Source organism: Triturus cristatus, chromosome 6 (assembly GCF_964204655.1).
Source record: "Triturus cristatus chromosome 6, aTriCri1.1, whole genome shotgun sequence".
Lineage (NCBI taxonomy): Eukaryota > Metazoa > Chordata > Amphibia > Caudata > Salamandridae > Triturus > Triturus cristatus.
The window spans coordinates 29,932,182-29,948,614 of NC_140589.1; the positions used below are offsets into that span (position 1 = coordinate 29,932,182).

The 16,433-nt window shown below is 42.3% G+C and overlaps 1 protein-coding gene across 1 annotated transcript in view; it reads right to left on the reverse strand.

Annotated features, from left to right (window-relative positions):
* Nucleotides 1–6,115: 6,115 nt before the first annotated feature.
* The window catches only part of LOC146813684 (solute carrier family 22 member 7-like), a 212,904-nt gene continuing 202,586 nt past the window's right edge, over nt 6,116–16,433 (reverse strand). Inside the window, exons 10-11 of the mRNA XM_085609486.1 lie at nt 9,647–9,853; nt 6,116–7,392 (exon numbers count right to left, since the gene is read on the reverse strand). Coding sequence (XP_085465612.1) covers nt 7,317–7,392; nt 9,647–9,853 — 283 coding nt within the window. The 3' untranslated portion in view covers nt 6,116–7,316. The remainder of the gene's footprint in view (nt 7,393–9,646; nt 9,854–16,433) is intronic.

The following is a 16,433-nucleotide window of genomic DNA, read 5'->3' on the forward strand; positions in this document are numbered from 1 at the left end:
CGATGTCTAAGGTCACTAGTATAGTGGCTTCAGTGTCAATCGATAGTTCTTGAAGAAAATTAAGGAGGTTCTTAGTATCCTTAAGATAGGTGGGAGTTTTCTGGAGTAAAGGTTTGAGAAAGTGGTCGCAAAAGCGAGACAGAGGGACAAGTAGAGAGCCAATGCCCAAGGCAATCGGGCGTCCTGGGGGAGGCATTTTGTTTTTGTGTATCTTTGGCAGAGTGTAAAAATAGGGCACTGTGCTATCCCCTGCTGTCAAAATATCTGCCTCGTGTTTACTCATGCGGCCATTATCCTCTGCCTCCCTCACAAGATTGGTGATCCGAGTCTTGAGTACTATAGAAGGGTCTGTCATGAGTGGTTGGTAGTTAGTCCTATCACTCAGCAGGCGTTTGCACTCATTGTCATAATCAACTGTGTTTTGTATCACGATACTACCGCCTTTGTCAGCCGGTTTAATCGTGATAGTAGAATTAGATTTTAAACTATGTAGTGCCCTGTATTCATGTGCACTCAGATTTTTGAATTGTCTAGGTTCATCAACGGTCTCGATTTCTAAAAAGACCGCCAGCTCAAAAGCAGTGATTTCTGCTGGTATTGTGTGAGGGGGCGGTATGAAAGTAGATTTATTTCTCAGGCCGGTATCTCCTTTAGCAGGGTTAGATGCTCCTTCTTCTTTTCCTTCAAAAAAGGCCTTTAGTTTCAGCTTTCTGAAGAAATTAACAAGTTCGCACTGAAGACTGAACTTGTCCAGACGCGCTGTTGGCACAAAGCCTAAACCTTTCTCAAGGACCTATGTCTCTAGAGGGGAAAGGATTATATCGGAGAGGTTGACAATTAGACTCCCTGGGCACTCGTGCTCGCCTTTTGGGACTTGCTGCGAGAGATGTTGCCCACTGGGTCGTCCTGTTCCCACCGGACTTGGTTGGATCCTCTCCTCTTGCCTCTTCCTCTCCGACCTCTGTCTAAAAAAGGCGGGCGGTAGGTATTTTGTTGGAAGGGTGGTGCCTGCATGTAGCCTGGGTTCCATCCCATCATTGGGACATGAGGGGGTTGGAAATGCATCGGATGTATCCCACCCCCAGGCATTTCATATGGATGCCATATTGGTTGTGGGAAGTTTGGTCTTGTCATCCCTCTGGCTCCTCCCCTCCACTGTCTTTGTTTGTAACTACCATTGCTGGAACCACTTGATATTGAAGCGTTTTCATCAGAGATATAGGAGTTTGAACTATTTCTACTTGACGGAGTGTATGTGGGGTCGGCATATGGATAGGCCTTAGTAAAAGTGAATTTTTTCAGATCTTTCTGGAACTTAGTTACTTTTGCCTGCTTCAGACCCTCCTTATACTCTGTGATATCTTTGTTGATTTCATCCAATCTCTTTTTATAGCCCATGAGGGTTGTTTTAAAGTGTTTGTTGAATCTCGATCATGAGTTTCTCAGAAAGTCTCACTGCTGTTTTAATAATTAACACCAGTCAATCGCGTGTGCAATGCCACGTGATCATTGCCCATTCGTTCCTAAAGGTGGCATCTTCTAGGAAGATACGTGGGGCGTTAGTAACTAGAAGACCCTTCGGTGCGGTGTTAGTGCAAAGGTATTCTGTTAAAATTGTCCCATGTAAGATGGTCCGAATTCTGTTTTTCTTTTGCTCTGATAATTTGTCCCATTCACTCGTGTGAGTTATAGCCTGCGAGATTGCAGGATCGGCAAAGAGAGAAGGGCGTGCCAAAATAGCATCCACCTCTGAGTCGGGATAGGTGAGACCCAGGTTTTCCATCATGAAAAATAATGTGGAAAAATAGAGAATAAAGGAGAAGGAGGTGTCTAAGGAAACTCTCACAGCTGTGCGCTCCCAATATATGTTGTAAACAACAGGAGAGGGAGGGAAATAGATCAGGAAACACTCTTAGTCCCCCAGGGTAAATCTAGTCATAACAACAAAAGAGTGTGCCTTGAAACAAAGTATGTAGAGCACGACAGGAGAAACTAAATTTGGTTCTTTATGAAGCCCTCACTCACCAACCTGGTTGGTGACATGCTTCATCATTGGGCCCCACCAGGAGAGGCCGAGTGCCACCCTGGTGTGCTACAATGCCAGAATTACTGCTGAGCTGGTTATTCGTGTGGGGTGAATAGTGAAGAAGTGAATGTTCAAAGTATCACGATTGTGTCCAGAATTTTTTTTATTAAAGGCCAATCGACACAGTAAAAACAAAGTGTGGGACTAGCTGAGTAGATTGTTCAGCAGAGTCCGCTTAAGAGGTGGTCAAAATGTTTCTGCCTATGTGTTGTAATTTTAACGGGCATTCTTCAGCACCATAAGATGTAAACCCCGGCGGTGTGGGCGCGCTAAGGCCCACCCTAACCTGAGGTTATCAGTGTGAAAAAGATAAAAAGTGTAAAAAACTTTTTACACGTGTCATCTGGTATCCCTCGTGCGTGGGAGGAACTGAGTTTAATCTGGTTGAACATAACATACACAGACATACATACAAAGAAAAAGACAAACATAATCGTTAGGCAAAATTCATTCCGTAAAAACCAGTTGAACATACAGGGGCCGATTCACAGAACTAACTTAAGACAAAATCCTAAACTTACTACTTTTGGTATTCACAGAAGTTAGGATTTTGTCTTAAGTTTGTCTTAAGACAGTTTTAAGACAGACTTAAGACAGTCTTAAAACAGACTTAAGACAAACTTAAGACAGACTTAAGACAGACTTAAGATAGACTTAAGACAAAATCCTAACTTAAGTCTGTCTTAAGTCTGTCTTAAGTGTGTCTTAAGTCTGTCTTAAGACTGTCTTAAGTCTGTCTTAAGACAGTCTTAAGTCTGTCTTAAGTTTGTCTTAAGACAAACTTAAGGCAAAATCCTAACTTCTGTAAATACCAAAAGTAGTAAGTTTAGGATTTTGTCTTAAGTTAGTTCTGTGAATCGGGCCCCTTGGGTCTGAATGGATGGCTGCCTTAAGGGAGCATTGGATCTTGTCTTTTCACAGTCTGAATACTTCATAAGTGAGACCAGTCTTTTGGGGCCCAATTCACAGAACTAACTTAAGAAAAAATCCTAGACTTACTACCATTTTGGTATTCACAGAAGGCACTTACTCATTTTGGTATTCACAGAAGACACTTACTCACTTCGGTATTCACAGAAGTTAGGAGTCCTAACTTTAGGACTCCTAAATGCCTTCTGTGAATACCGAAAGTCTTAAAATTAGGATTGTTCTCAGTTTAGGAGTCCTAAAGTTAAGACTTTACTACCACTAAACTGAGAAAAATCCTAATTTTAATGCTTTCAGTATTCACAGAAGGCATTTAGGAGTCCTAAAGTTATGAGTCCTAACTTTACTACTACTATATTGAGAAAAAGCCTAATTTTAAGACTTTCGGTATTCACAGAAGGCATTTAGGAGTCCTAAAGTTAGGAGTCCTAACTATACTACTACTAAACTGCGAAAAATCCTAATTTTAAGACTTTCGGTATTCACAGAAGGCATTTAGGAGTCCTAAAGTTAGGACTCCTAACTTCTGTGAATACCGAAAAGAGTAAGTTCCTTCTGTGAATATCAAAATGAGTAAGTGCCTTCTGTGAATACCAAAATGGTAGTAAGTTTAGGATTTTGTCTTAAGTTAGTTCTGTGAATCGGGGCCTTGGTGATTAAACTGTTTGCAAGAATCTGTTCTGGAGCATTCCACTGCTAATGGAGCTGTTCAATGTAAAGCAGCTGCTACAACTGATGTGCATGCACCAAGCCTGAGGCTGAGCACTGTCATTTCCAATTGTGAAATATGCGCAACTTGTTGGGCAAGTTGCACTTCCAACATTTGGATCGACAACAAGTTAGTGATCCAATAAAGGGGTGAATAATCATCAATCATTGGCGGAAGGGACAAGATAGATGCATAATTCATCATTGCGTCCATGTTCTCTTTTATTGCTATGCAGCCAATCGACCTCTGCTGGGGCAATATTTGAGTTCAAGTCATTTCTCCAGACCAAAGGGGGAAAAAAACATTCACATTTTTTCTGAAACTAAATGACACACGGTGATCCAAAGAACAGTCCACCCCCTTCTCATCTTTATATATCATTTTTCCATTTTGCACCAAGGTGCATTATATATAGACAAGACGCTTTGCCGGGTGAGTCTCGTTGAATTTTCAACACACATAAGATAAGATCCTACGTTTCATGCATTATTTTAAACATTAGCATATACATGAGTGTTATGAATTTATTATGTGTTCAGGATCACATAAATATCATTAGAATTCGGCGAATGCAGTTAAGAATCTGCCGGTGTCGTAAACACATTTCATTGTTGCTTGACCAGCACTCACTGTTCAAATCACCAGTTGTGATGCGTTTCCTCAAGAAGTTGCAATGTACGTTCCCCATGGGATTTAAATTTAGTCCACACATTTTTGTGTGCCCTTTGACGCTCCACACAGCTGTCTTTTCAGGCACCTCAGTCCCAAGTCAGTTCTTCTTGTCGCAAAAGGTGAACAAGTTACAGATTCTGTTGGTCAACTTGCCCTACACCACTTTCTACCAACACAAACTGGTTTTGGGGACTAAAGCTCCTGCCATCTGAAAGTAGTGACTCCCTTTCAAGTTGGCCAGAGCATCCCTGTTCCAGTGTTCTTTGCTCTGCTGTACCCCTGTAATAAGGAGGAGACACTTCACCAGCTGGATCTGAAAAGAGCTCTCAGTTCCCATTGATCGTACCAAAGAACTCCGGTGTACAAATGTTCCTCATTGAATTAACTGAAGCAAAGGAAGGTAAGACTGAGAACAAAAGGACCTTCTCAGTTTGGATTATACTCTATGTTAAGATCTGCTATGCATTCACCCAAAAGCAGCCCCCTGTAGACTTCTAGGAGCATTCTACCGGACCCAAAGCTGCTGCCACTGTGCTGACATGAAGAGCGCCTCTCTTGCACATTTCCCAGGCTGCTACATGGGAGTCACTGCGGCACTACTCTCTAGAGAGCCAGGTCCACTGGAAGGGCACTTTGCCCATTCGGTCCTTCAGGACTTTTTGGATTGAGCCAGTTCACAGATCGGCCTTCTAGAAGGTGCTTTGTTATCTATTTGAATGGTAAATTATCCATGGTCATTAATCTCTTTCAGAAAATCAAGTTACTTAACTTTGGTAACGCCCTTTCTGGTAGAGACATTATTTAAACACACATTACTCACCATCTCTCTCGCCTCTCTGTCTGAGAACTAGGCTTGATTCCATCCAAGCGATCTGCACACTGCTCACATTTGATGTGATTTTGACAGTGCATCTGCGAACGAGTCAGAAAGCAACTCATGTCAGTGCGCATGGGTGGTACCTATATAAGTCTGTTTACAGACTTGAATTCACAGCCACAAATTCGAAGGTAAACTTACACCTCAGAAATATGAGAGATTGTGACAATCAAGTAGACAATTAGGGGCTGAAGGCAACTTAGATCCTTCAAATGCACCTTTTGTGTTTATTATTCAGCTTCAAGATGATAAGGCACCACTTACCATGAGCAGGGTTTGATGATATCTCAGAAGCCATGGTAATGAGGAGCAACAAAGGATACTGATTGCAGGTTGTGTTGGATCTGCCAGACTGTGACAGCTGTGCGGTTCACCCCTCTTCTACCTGAGCTGGAAAAAGTATTTTGGGGATACACACAGTACATTTGCAGATAATCACAACAACCAAGGTACAGCCAGAAAGGGCAGCATCGAATGTGAGGCATAACAGATATTTTCAGATATTTTCAGAGGGCAACAGTTGTTCACTGTATATAATCCACTTTCTTGAGGGTACAATGATCGGCACCTTGAAAGGGTGACTACTTCCTTATACATGGCCAGATATGCACGCGGCATTTACAAAGTGCTTGAGGGCAGTGTGATATTCCAGTTGTGAGGGATTGAGCATGTAGCAAAAGGGTTCTACCCATTTATCCCCACAGGATGTTTAGCTTTTGATGATCAATTGTTTTGGGCTTTTAGTGATGGAGGTGGGGGAGGGAGTAGAGATCCACTGTGGTTGGTTCTAACACTGCTTTTGTGACCTTTTTAAAGTTAAATAAAGACCCACAGAGATGTATTTGAACTTAAATAGCTTTATTGATTATGCTGTGGTGACCAATACATAGTTTAACATTCTAATTAATGATATTGGCTATGAGTATCATTTCTAATGATTCTAATGTAATTCGTGGTCACTTTCTTTATGTGCTGAGATGCTGACAAAGCTGGTAAACCTTTATGCATAATGACACCCCCGTTATAGTGTGATTTTGCATCTAGTATGGGTGAGGCATTGTGCTGATAAGGTTTAGGGCTAGTTTTGGTGTAACATGATATGAAGGTGTCACCAAAGGTATTTTCGTCTCACTGATGTCCATATTTGTAACTTAACACATTGTATTCAGTAGTGTTTGTGTAATAAAAATACTTTTCCTTTCTAAAAGAAAAAGTGCTGACTGGACAATAATCCAGTGAGTGTTGTTGCATGCTGGCCAGTTGGATCAAAAGCCCACAACTCCTCCCCCGAGTAGGCTTTGAACTCCTCTGCTTCACTATCATGAGAGTCAAAAGTTACAATGGGGTACTTGATTCCCAGTAAAACCTTACATCCTTTTCAACTAATAACCTGATTTCTTACAGAGCAGATGTAACAATGAACCACAGTCAAAATGGTTTGTATTTGCACTTAATCAGGCTCTATCAACTATCAATGGGTGGGAGAGAGTAGTCTTCCCTGCTAAGGATGTTTGTACACTTTATGGGTACCCCTTCCTTCAGCAGAGCCAAACACCCATAAAACATAAAGCCCTTAATGGCCAGTTGCAAACTATCCTTACTTGAAGCAACTCATAGGCCTACATTTCAATCAGATGCTGAAGCCCATAATATTCGGAGCTCACATTAGCCAGGCATGAGGGATAAGAATGAACTTCACCTCTTCCCCCACATTCCCAGGTACCAAATAAAGAGTTTCCCAACCCAACCTTGAAGGGCAAAGATCATTCCAGAGTCCACACAGGGTATCCACCACTTTGTGCCTCACTCTTTCTTGCAACAGGCGCATTAACTTTGCTGTGAAGTGTTTTTTGCTGAATTACTTATACTTTATGCACAAATTAGAAAGATCAAATAAACCATATTTGCAGGTACCATCAGTCAATTATTCACTAAAACTTCAACTTTAGAAGCCCCCCGTACAAAAAAAAGATAACTATTTAAATATCCGTGATCCATCTGGGGTATGTTGATCTTTCCTTTGCCTCCAACAGGGCACAGCGCGTCTAAGTCATCAGAACTTCACCATCCATGCAGATGTCATCGTTTGGATTCTTCTTGGTCTGCTTTGGTTTCAATTTACTGTAGAAAATAAATTTGTTGCCGAGATGAGAATTGAAAACCACAATGTGGTGTTGATACATATTTAAATTACTGCCATTCAACATATTGTCTGTTCAGATCATCTACTGAGAAACCATGTGACATCTTTGTGCATCTCCACACCTTCCTGAGTGTCATTGCTTTTGCAATGATCGGCGGTGTTGGGGAAGGGCTGAGCTACACCTGAAAAAGGACACATTTCTTAAAGAATTGAATTGAGAATTGTTGCAGTGCAGATATTTACTCTACCACAGCCTCCATCATGCAGTGGACCCCGAAACATGTTTGAGGTGTGGCCAAAACAGAAACCTGCCAGCTGACTGTGACCAGAAGTTCCATTCTAAGGGGCTTATTTACAAGAGGCCTGTGCAGCTGGAGTGCCACTTTTTTTGATGCTCCGGTGGCACAGGTCTCTCAATCATAACTATGACATGACGCAAAGCAAGCCTGCATGGCCTCTCAGATATGAAGTAAGGCACAGCAGCACAAAGTGCCGTGTTGCTCTGCTCTGCATCAAGGAGTTGTTTCATGGGCATTGCGATGGGTGTTTCCACGTAACACCAATAGATTTTGATGCTGCCCCAGATTTACAAAATGATGGAAACCTAGGCCAGCACCAAAACCTCATGGGGCCGATTCACAGAACTAACTTAAGACAAAATCCTAAACTTACTACTTTTGGTATTCACAGAAGTTAGGATTTTGTCTTAAGACAAACTTAAGACTGACTTAAGACAGTCTTAAGACAGACTTAAGACAGTCTTAAGACAGACTTAAGACAAACTTAAGATAGACTTAAGACAGACTTAAGACAGACTTAAGACAGATTTAAGATAAACTTAAGACAAAATCCTAACTTAAGTCTGTCTTAAGTCTGTCTTAAGACTGTCTTAAGTCTGTCTTAAGTCTGTCTTAAGACTGTCTTAAGTCTGTCTTAAGACTGTCTTAAGTCTGTCTTAAGTTTGTCTTAAGACAAACTTAAGACAAAATCCTAACTTCTGTGAATACCAAAAGTAGTAAGTTTAGGATTTTGTCTTCAGTTAGTTCTGTGAATCGGGCCCTGAGTCTTCCCAGAGCAGACATACCCAAGAGGAATGTTTTCATTTCATTCAATTTTTTCCCCTTTCCATGTGTGCTATATTCTGCAGCAAACGTAGAATTGGTAAAAGGCATCTCAGGATTGTTTTTGTTCAGGAAAGTGCCCCTCTCTGCAGACACCTTTGTACCATGGTGCAAGTGTGCCTGTGTTGGTGCTAGGCACCAATTGATGCTCTAGCACTGGCTGAAAGGACAGGAATGCGCTGTATCCTGTAAATACAGTACATTCCTGCCCTTTCAAATTGGCTTAAGGCAGTGAAGCAAAAATTCTTGCGGCGTTGTCCTATGCCAATGTTCAGTAAATGAGGCCCTAAGAATTTTGGATCTTTCAGGCATAGAGTCCCCTATGTGCTGACAGTTAGACAAAGAAGATAATGGCCTAAGCAGGTAACTGGCCACCTTGTATTTTGTCTCTACAACAATCTTTGTTGATGGTTGTTCTACCCTGTCCAAAACAGCCTCTACTACTTGTGTCTGTTATCTTCATTTAATGGAGACTTTTAAATCTGCTATGGCTTTTTCTGTACATACCTTAACACAACTGTGCCATGATTTCCGCTAACAGAAGAGGTGGGTCATGAAACACGCCTCACATCCCTCTCACGCTTAGCCATATTCAATCTTATTTCAATCACTACCACCATCAACTAAGTCTACGGATGACAACAACAACTGTAAAGTGGTGTGAAGAAAGAAATAAAAAAGTCACAACGTTAAAGCTTCCTTCTCACAAGAATTTTTTTTCAAGTAAACACCTCAGCCACAGCCCTCCCAGCAGCCACTCAGAACCTGAAGGACAGTTCATGGTCACACGTTCCAACCAGGAATTCCAAAGCCTTGAGGAATCTGAGATGCTATAACAACCTTTTGTGAAGAATTGCAGCATCTATAGGCAGAAGAGGTAAGGTAAGGGAGCCGAGAACACTGCTGTTTTTCATGCCACCTTTAAGCCTCTTTAGGTCTCATCCTAGGTTATCCTTAAAGCAACAGATTTCACAAAAGAGATTACACAAGGAATTTGCAATGATTGGGAGAATACAAACAATAATAATACAAATCTAAGCCATCTCCTAGAGCTGGTAGGTATATTCATTCTATAGATCTATATGTATGCAAATTACTGGTGCAGCCTTACTGTGTCACTTCAACATCATTAACTGTCTCAGGAAGCCGCAAGTTGACAGTCTCAGGAAGGGCAAAAGCCGCCAAGCCAGAAATGATGACTACGAAAACAAAGATGATCTGTGGCAGGACCTTCCATACATCATCCAGTAGCAGGACCAGGGGTGCCAGAGATGCACCGATGCGGGCGAGGGAATAGTTGTACCCAACACCACTTTGCCTAGAAGAACAGGGTGCAAGAAAGGGCTGAAGTCATAGACCTGGATTCACCAAAATGCCTAGGCTAGCGGAAGTAACATCACAAATTCTTTGACCTTTATAACATCACAGGATGTGACATCATCATGACCTTTGATTCTGGATCTTTCCAGGAAGTGATACCACATGAGCCTTAGGTTGCTGATATGAAAATCTTACTCTTTTCTCCTTGTCTTACATGAAAAATGACGTGTTCGTCTAAAGACAATATAGTGCCTTAGAACACTGAACAGTAGCGTAAATAATTGAATTCTCCTACTGTATAACACAACATGAAATGCACTTATAAATCATAGGGAAAGAGAAAAAAGATATTTTAAAAAGGCAAAATATTTTAATTTCACTTATATGAATTGACATACACCATATAATAATTATGAAGGATGTTGTTAGCTTAAATTGTTCCTTAGTGTCAATGCATTTTGCTTCATGCTCATCTGCACAACTTAAATATGTATGCAAAGCACAGGGGTGAAAGTTTTATCCAAATGTTTATGTTTTAAAAATAATGAAACCTAGCAATAGCTTGTTCAAAAATTTGATAGTTTAAAAAACAAATATTTAGAAGAGTGTGCTTAGCACTGCTAAAATTATTTGTTTTACACAATCTAAATGTAACCTCCTGGTCCCAGTGAGAGCTGAGGAAAGTAGACAGTACTCATCAAGACTCTGAGGGGCACAAGCATCAAGGTCACGATTAGCGATTACCAAATAGCGATTATTAAGGAATCGCTATTTGGTAATGCCAAATACCTATGCATGTAGGAATCACAATAAAAATTGTGATCCCTCAACATTGGCTAATTGTGATTCATAAATTGCGAATTGCTATTAGCTTATGTGACTCCATTCATTCCAAAGGGCCTACAGGCCCATACGAATGTATGATAATGCACTCGCAAATTGCAATTACCAAATTGGTAATCGCAAATTGCGGATGCAAATACAGATGTCACAAGGGGTCTAAGATCCCTCTGAAGCACTCCCCCCCAAAAAAGTAAGTGTGAACATGTGAAGCACACATATAGCCTAGGGGCATGTGTGCGCCACATGGCATTTTGAAAAATGCATTTTTGGTGCATTTTTCAAAGCATGCACAAATTACCATCAACTTGAAGTTGATGATAATTAGCATTTCCTAAATGCACAGTTCGCATTTAGAAAAGGCTACATGCATTGGTATTCAGGGAATCGCAAATTGCGATTCCCTAAATGCATTCGCAATTTAGGTAATCGCAAAAACTTGTGATTCCCTGAATTGCAAATGGAAAAAGGTATATGCATCAGAAAAGGCCTTTTTCCATTTGCAAAAGGGACGATTCTGCGAATCGGCCCCTTTGCAACTGGAAACAAGCTTGATGCATGCGCCCCTTCACGTCTGTTCTTGACGGGTGGCTGGTGATCTTTGAACACTTGCCCTGACCTGTAGTGAAAGAGTGAAGCGAGTGAGCCTGACCTCTTCTAAGTAACTTTAGGAAACATTTTGAAAAGTAATAGGGTCAAATAGTTTATTAAAGCAGAATTATGACATACATTTGTTAAAACGGCATATGCTCTGAAAGGGCACTCATTAAATATTCAAATCCTTTCATGGTGTGCAAGGCCAATGAAACCAGATGCTCTCCATGAGTTACCTGAAACAAATTCAGATAACGCTATGGGTGCCCCTATATGTCAAAAAATACCTTCCTTGTGCCAGGGCCAGCTTATTGGCTTGGATGCCCCTCCCCACATATGCTATGGATTTCCCTTAGGCCAAACAAAAGTGCCTCAATGTTGCCATTAGCTCTGTCCTTATTCCATGGCTGACCATTAAGGCAAACATTACTTTTTGTCTCCTAGGGTCAGCATTTCGTCATGTTTGCCGCTCCCCCAGAAGACCATGGTTGTCCTCATGTCTATGAGGACCTACCATTGGCTGGTGCCAGCATATTGTCATGGGTTTTCCCCATATCCCAAGAATTACTATAGCATGTTAGTGCCAGTATTGTAACATGCTAGGAATTTTACCTGCTATGCTAGCACAATCATTCTGCCATGCCAGAATGCCAGCGCCAACTGGAGACTTGCAAGGATAGCACCACATTCTCTCTCTCGTATACTCACTTACATTCCCTCACTCATTCCTACTCATTCCCATTCACACTCACTTGGACTCACTCATAAATCATCACACACTCACCTGCACTCACTCACTCATTCATTCCCACTCAGTCTCATTTATTCTCATTCTGACTCACTCATTCTCTTTCTTTTGCATGCCCTCTCCCTCAAATTCACTCTTACTCTCTCCTATGCACTCACTCTCTTGCAATCAGTTTTATTCTTGTTCATTCTTTCTCACTTATTCTCATTTACTTTCAAGCATTCATTCTCAGCTATGCTCACTCACTGTTACTCACTCATTCTCACTCACATTCATTCCCATTAACACTCCCTCGCACTCTGACAGTCTTCACACCCATTCTTTATGTTTTCACGTACTCTCTCATCCAGTAATTCTCTCACTTATTCATTCTCATACAGTGTCTCAAACTCAAGTAATGACACTCAATCTCACTCGTCCTCACTCAATATCAGTCACTCATTCTCTTTCACTCAAATTCACTCTTACACACACATGCACACACATACACATGCTCTATGTCATACAAACACACTCTATGCCCAGTCCACATACCCAACAAATAATTGAAAGCACTAAACTTACTTCAGCTGTCAGTGAATGTCTCATTCAAGCTCTTGCTGCCCCGTTAGTGTTAAAACTGAAAAATGTAATAACGATACATTCATGTACAAAACAAAAGTACATGTTTATTAAGAAACTCGCCCCTTGTAACCTCCACATCAAACCGACTCAGAAATACTTACTTAGGCAGGCCCTGTGACCCAGGCCCGAGGTCACTGATTGACAGATCACAGATGGGTGGCACATTGCAGGCAGACAAACACATGAACAGGAAATCCTAAATCAATCCCACAGATAGGCTCTGCAACACCACAATGGTCCAGGGAGATTGGCCTCAATAAACACACATGCGCATGTTCCTAAAATAGCATAAAGTCAGATGCCATATGATGTTAGGAAAACATAGTCAATCAGGACACAGCACACACAACACATGCAGTGATCACACGCTCCTCATGCCAAACATCTGGACACATTACCCACTAGCTGCATTGTGTCCACACAAGGTCGAGGTCCACCTGGATTCCTCATCCAATACATTAATTTATGACTCCAAAGACAGAGGTTCACATTCCTTACCATAAAAGGATAGCTGGAACTAGTTTATTGCATTCAATGAACAGTACAAAGACCCATTTTCGACCGACTGTAAATTGAGACAGTTCTCAGATCCTATGCATGTGACTGTACTGCAAGCCGCATTCTTATATTAAACAAACTGTTCCTGTTTTGCCAAAGGCCTCTTGTCTCTTGTGTTTTTCAAGGTACTTAATGTTCTAGCAAAATTTGTCATGACACTAACCTTGAATAATGAACTATTCATTATTAATCTACTACAATGAGCAGATAACGAGGTGGAGTCTTGACTCCCCTTAAGTGCAATTAGCCTTGTGTTCTTGGCACTGATTCAGTCACTCCAGAAGCCAGGGGATCGCAAAAGCAGTGCCAGGAGTTGCAAAGTGCATGCCAGGGTCACAACTGCAGACCTTGAAAACCCCTAATCAATGGTAATTCCCCATGTGTCCAAATCTCAGCTCTTCTTTCTATCCTGGTTGCATCATTAACCTTTCTCTCTCACTGACATGTATCCCTCTCTCTCTCTGAGTTCTCTCATGCCAGTCTCTCTTTATTAATTCTCTTACTCTTGTCTCCTACTCTCCAACTCTATCTGTGAACTTTGTCTAGCCTGTCTCTCACCTTTTGCTCTTTTCTCTCACGTGTCTCTCTTTTTAATTGTTTAACCTCTTTGCAGCCTCTTTCTAGACTGGTTCTTTGTCACCTTTGTCAAACCTGTCTCTCCCTCTATTTCTTTCTCTCTTAGCTGTGTCTTTGCTATTTTTCCACCTGTCACATCTGTCACTTGTCTTTTTCTCTCTATAGTCTCTTTTTATTTGTTTGAAGAAAGCTGGGTCTCTATATAGTTTACTAAAATGAATAACAGTGTACAGGGAGTCACTTTTGTGCGCAATTATGCACCATTGAAATCAATGGAGAAAACCAGAAAATTGTATTTACAATCAGGCAATGTTCAACTTCTCGTTTTAGGTCGATAGCAGGACCAGGTCTAAAGTTCCAGCAGTAGAAGATCAGGAGCATCCCGGATTTGGTCAGGAGCAAGGTGATGAAGGTGTTGGTACCTGCTGCTCTACGACAAAGGGGGGACTAGGAAAGACACTGCACAGGAGGGCTTCGAGGTAAGTCGGGCAGGTCCCACTAGAGAGAGGAGGTCGCAAGTGGCACATGACTGGGAGCATGGCTGGTTCATTGTTACAGGGTTCGGTGGGGCCGGGTGCAGAGCAGATAGGTCAGCTGGGCATCATGCATCGAGAAGCCCTCGCACTCAGGAGGTTGGCAACTTGGAGAGGCAATTTCAGGACACCTGGGCCACTCAGGATTTGGGTCTCAGATGTCTCAATGTCCCTCAATGGGTGCTTGCTTCTGGTATTGTTGGAGTCTGGCATGGACTCTTCGTCTCACAGTTTGCTGTTGGGGGTCTGGTACCCCGGGTATGGGTACCAAGATGCTCCGGTAGGTCTTGGTAAGGGGACAGATTCGACCCTCTGGAGCTGGTGCTCTTCTTTTGGTGTGGTTGCTGAATCAAAGTTGTCAGAGAGCAGCTCATTGACAAACCAGACTCAGTGGGATCAGAGCCTGCAGTGTGCGGAGAAGTGATACCTTCACTCCAAGGGAGGTGCTTGGTAAATCTGCAAAGGCTAGAGGAACTCCGGGTTTCTTGAACGCTGCAAAGGTTCGAGACGACATGACACACCATGATTGATGAAGTCCTAGAGGCAGCAGGCAGGGTTTGGTGCCAATTTTCTTCTTCAGCAGGGTTTCAATTCTTGGGCGTCAAGTCATCTTTGTCCTTCCATTCTTCTTGTCCATCAAATCTAAGTTTCAGGTCTAGGGATGTCACCTAAATTCTGAATTTATGGGGTTTTACAGGGGGAGATAGGTAGTAGCCAATGGCCTACTTGTTCTTTAGGGTGCCTGCACCCTCTAAGTGATCACTTCCTGTGGGGCGGGGCACTATCCAACCCCGATATGTTGTTTCTCCATCATCCCAAGATAGTGGATTTTCAGGGGAGGAGTTCACATTGCCTGCCCCACCCTAGGGGTGGTGATGCCTGTGTAACCCTCCTCCTTATCTAACAAATGGTCCCACCTGTCCTCCCACCAAATGTCTGGGCTGAACTTCAAAGGTGGAAATTCCTTTGAAGCATCCTGCTCTGGAAGGCCTTTCTACCCTGGAGGAGGTCTGAAGTACCTCTGCCCAGAACAGGCTTTGTTTCTCGCCTCTAAGAGCACAGGTTCTCACCCCATGAGGTCAGAAACATGTCCGGTGGTGGAGTACTGGCTATGACTAGGCAGAGACTACACCAGTGCTTTGTAAGTTTTCAGGGGACTCTCTAAAGGGACTCCTGTGTGCATTTATTAATACATCTCTCACTGGCATCAGTGAGGATTTATTAAGAGAAGATATTTGGCAGATACTAAACATCTTAGGGTAGATTAAAGCCTTCATGGAGCTAGAATACTCGTAATGACACGTATGCAGCACATGTACTCTATATGGCTTCCCTGTGCACTTCCAAGAATGGCTCAGATATTGCAGGGTCATATCTGCTTATGAAGATATGTCCACACATGGGATTTGTAGTTCACCCTGCATTTGAGCTGTAAGCCTGCAGTAGGGGTGACTTACCTATATCTCATGCAGTGATTGAGGACATGGCACACAGGGCTGTGTGCCATGTCAACTCTTCGGTTTTCTCTGCACCACGATATGCAGCATGCAGTGGCAGTTTCCTTGGTCTTGCTGAAGGGTACCTGCGTTGGCACTCTTTGTGCTGCACCCCTGTGGGCCCTTTTCAGTACCCATGCCCTAGGTGCCAGGGGTACCATTTACTAAGGACTTACAAAGGTGGCTGAAGTTGTGCCAATCAATTGTGGTACAGTATTCGGAAAGAGATCTGGCACTGCGAAACTGGTCAGCAGGGACCCAGTGCACTTACATTTCAGAATCACATCAGGCATCAAGCAAAAGTAGGGGCTGGCCATGTCAAGGAGGCTCTTTCCTACATTGTCTCTGTTATTTCTTCCCTGTTTGTCTGGTTGTCCTCTTCCTCTCTTCTAGTCTCGCTGCTGACCCTAGTCCTTTATTAACTCTTCTTTTTTCCACGCCTCTACCTTATTTGACAGTCACCTGACAATGTGTGTGAGAGTGAGAGTCATCTAGAATCCTTTTTTGTCAGGATATATCAACTAGCAAAAATAAATTAGTTATGATGCAATTGTCACTTTTGTTTTGAACACAACACCTTCAAAACAGGCTGTAAAGCCAGCTCCTGAC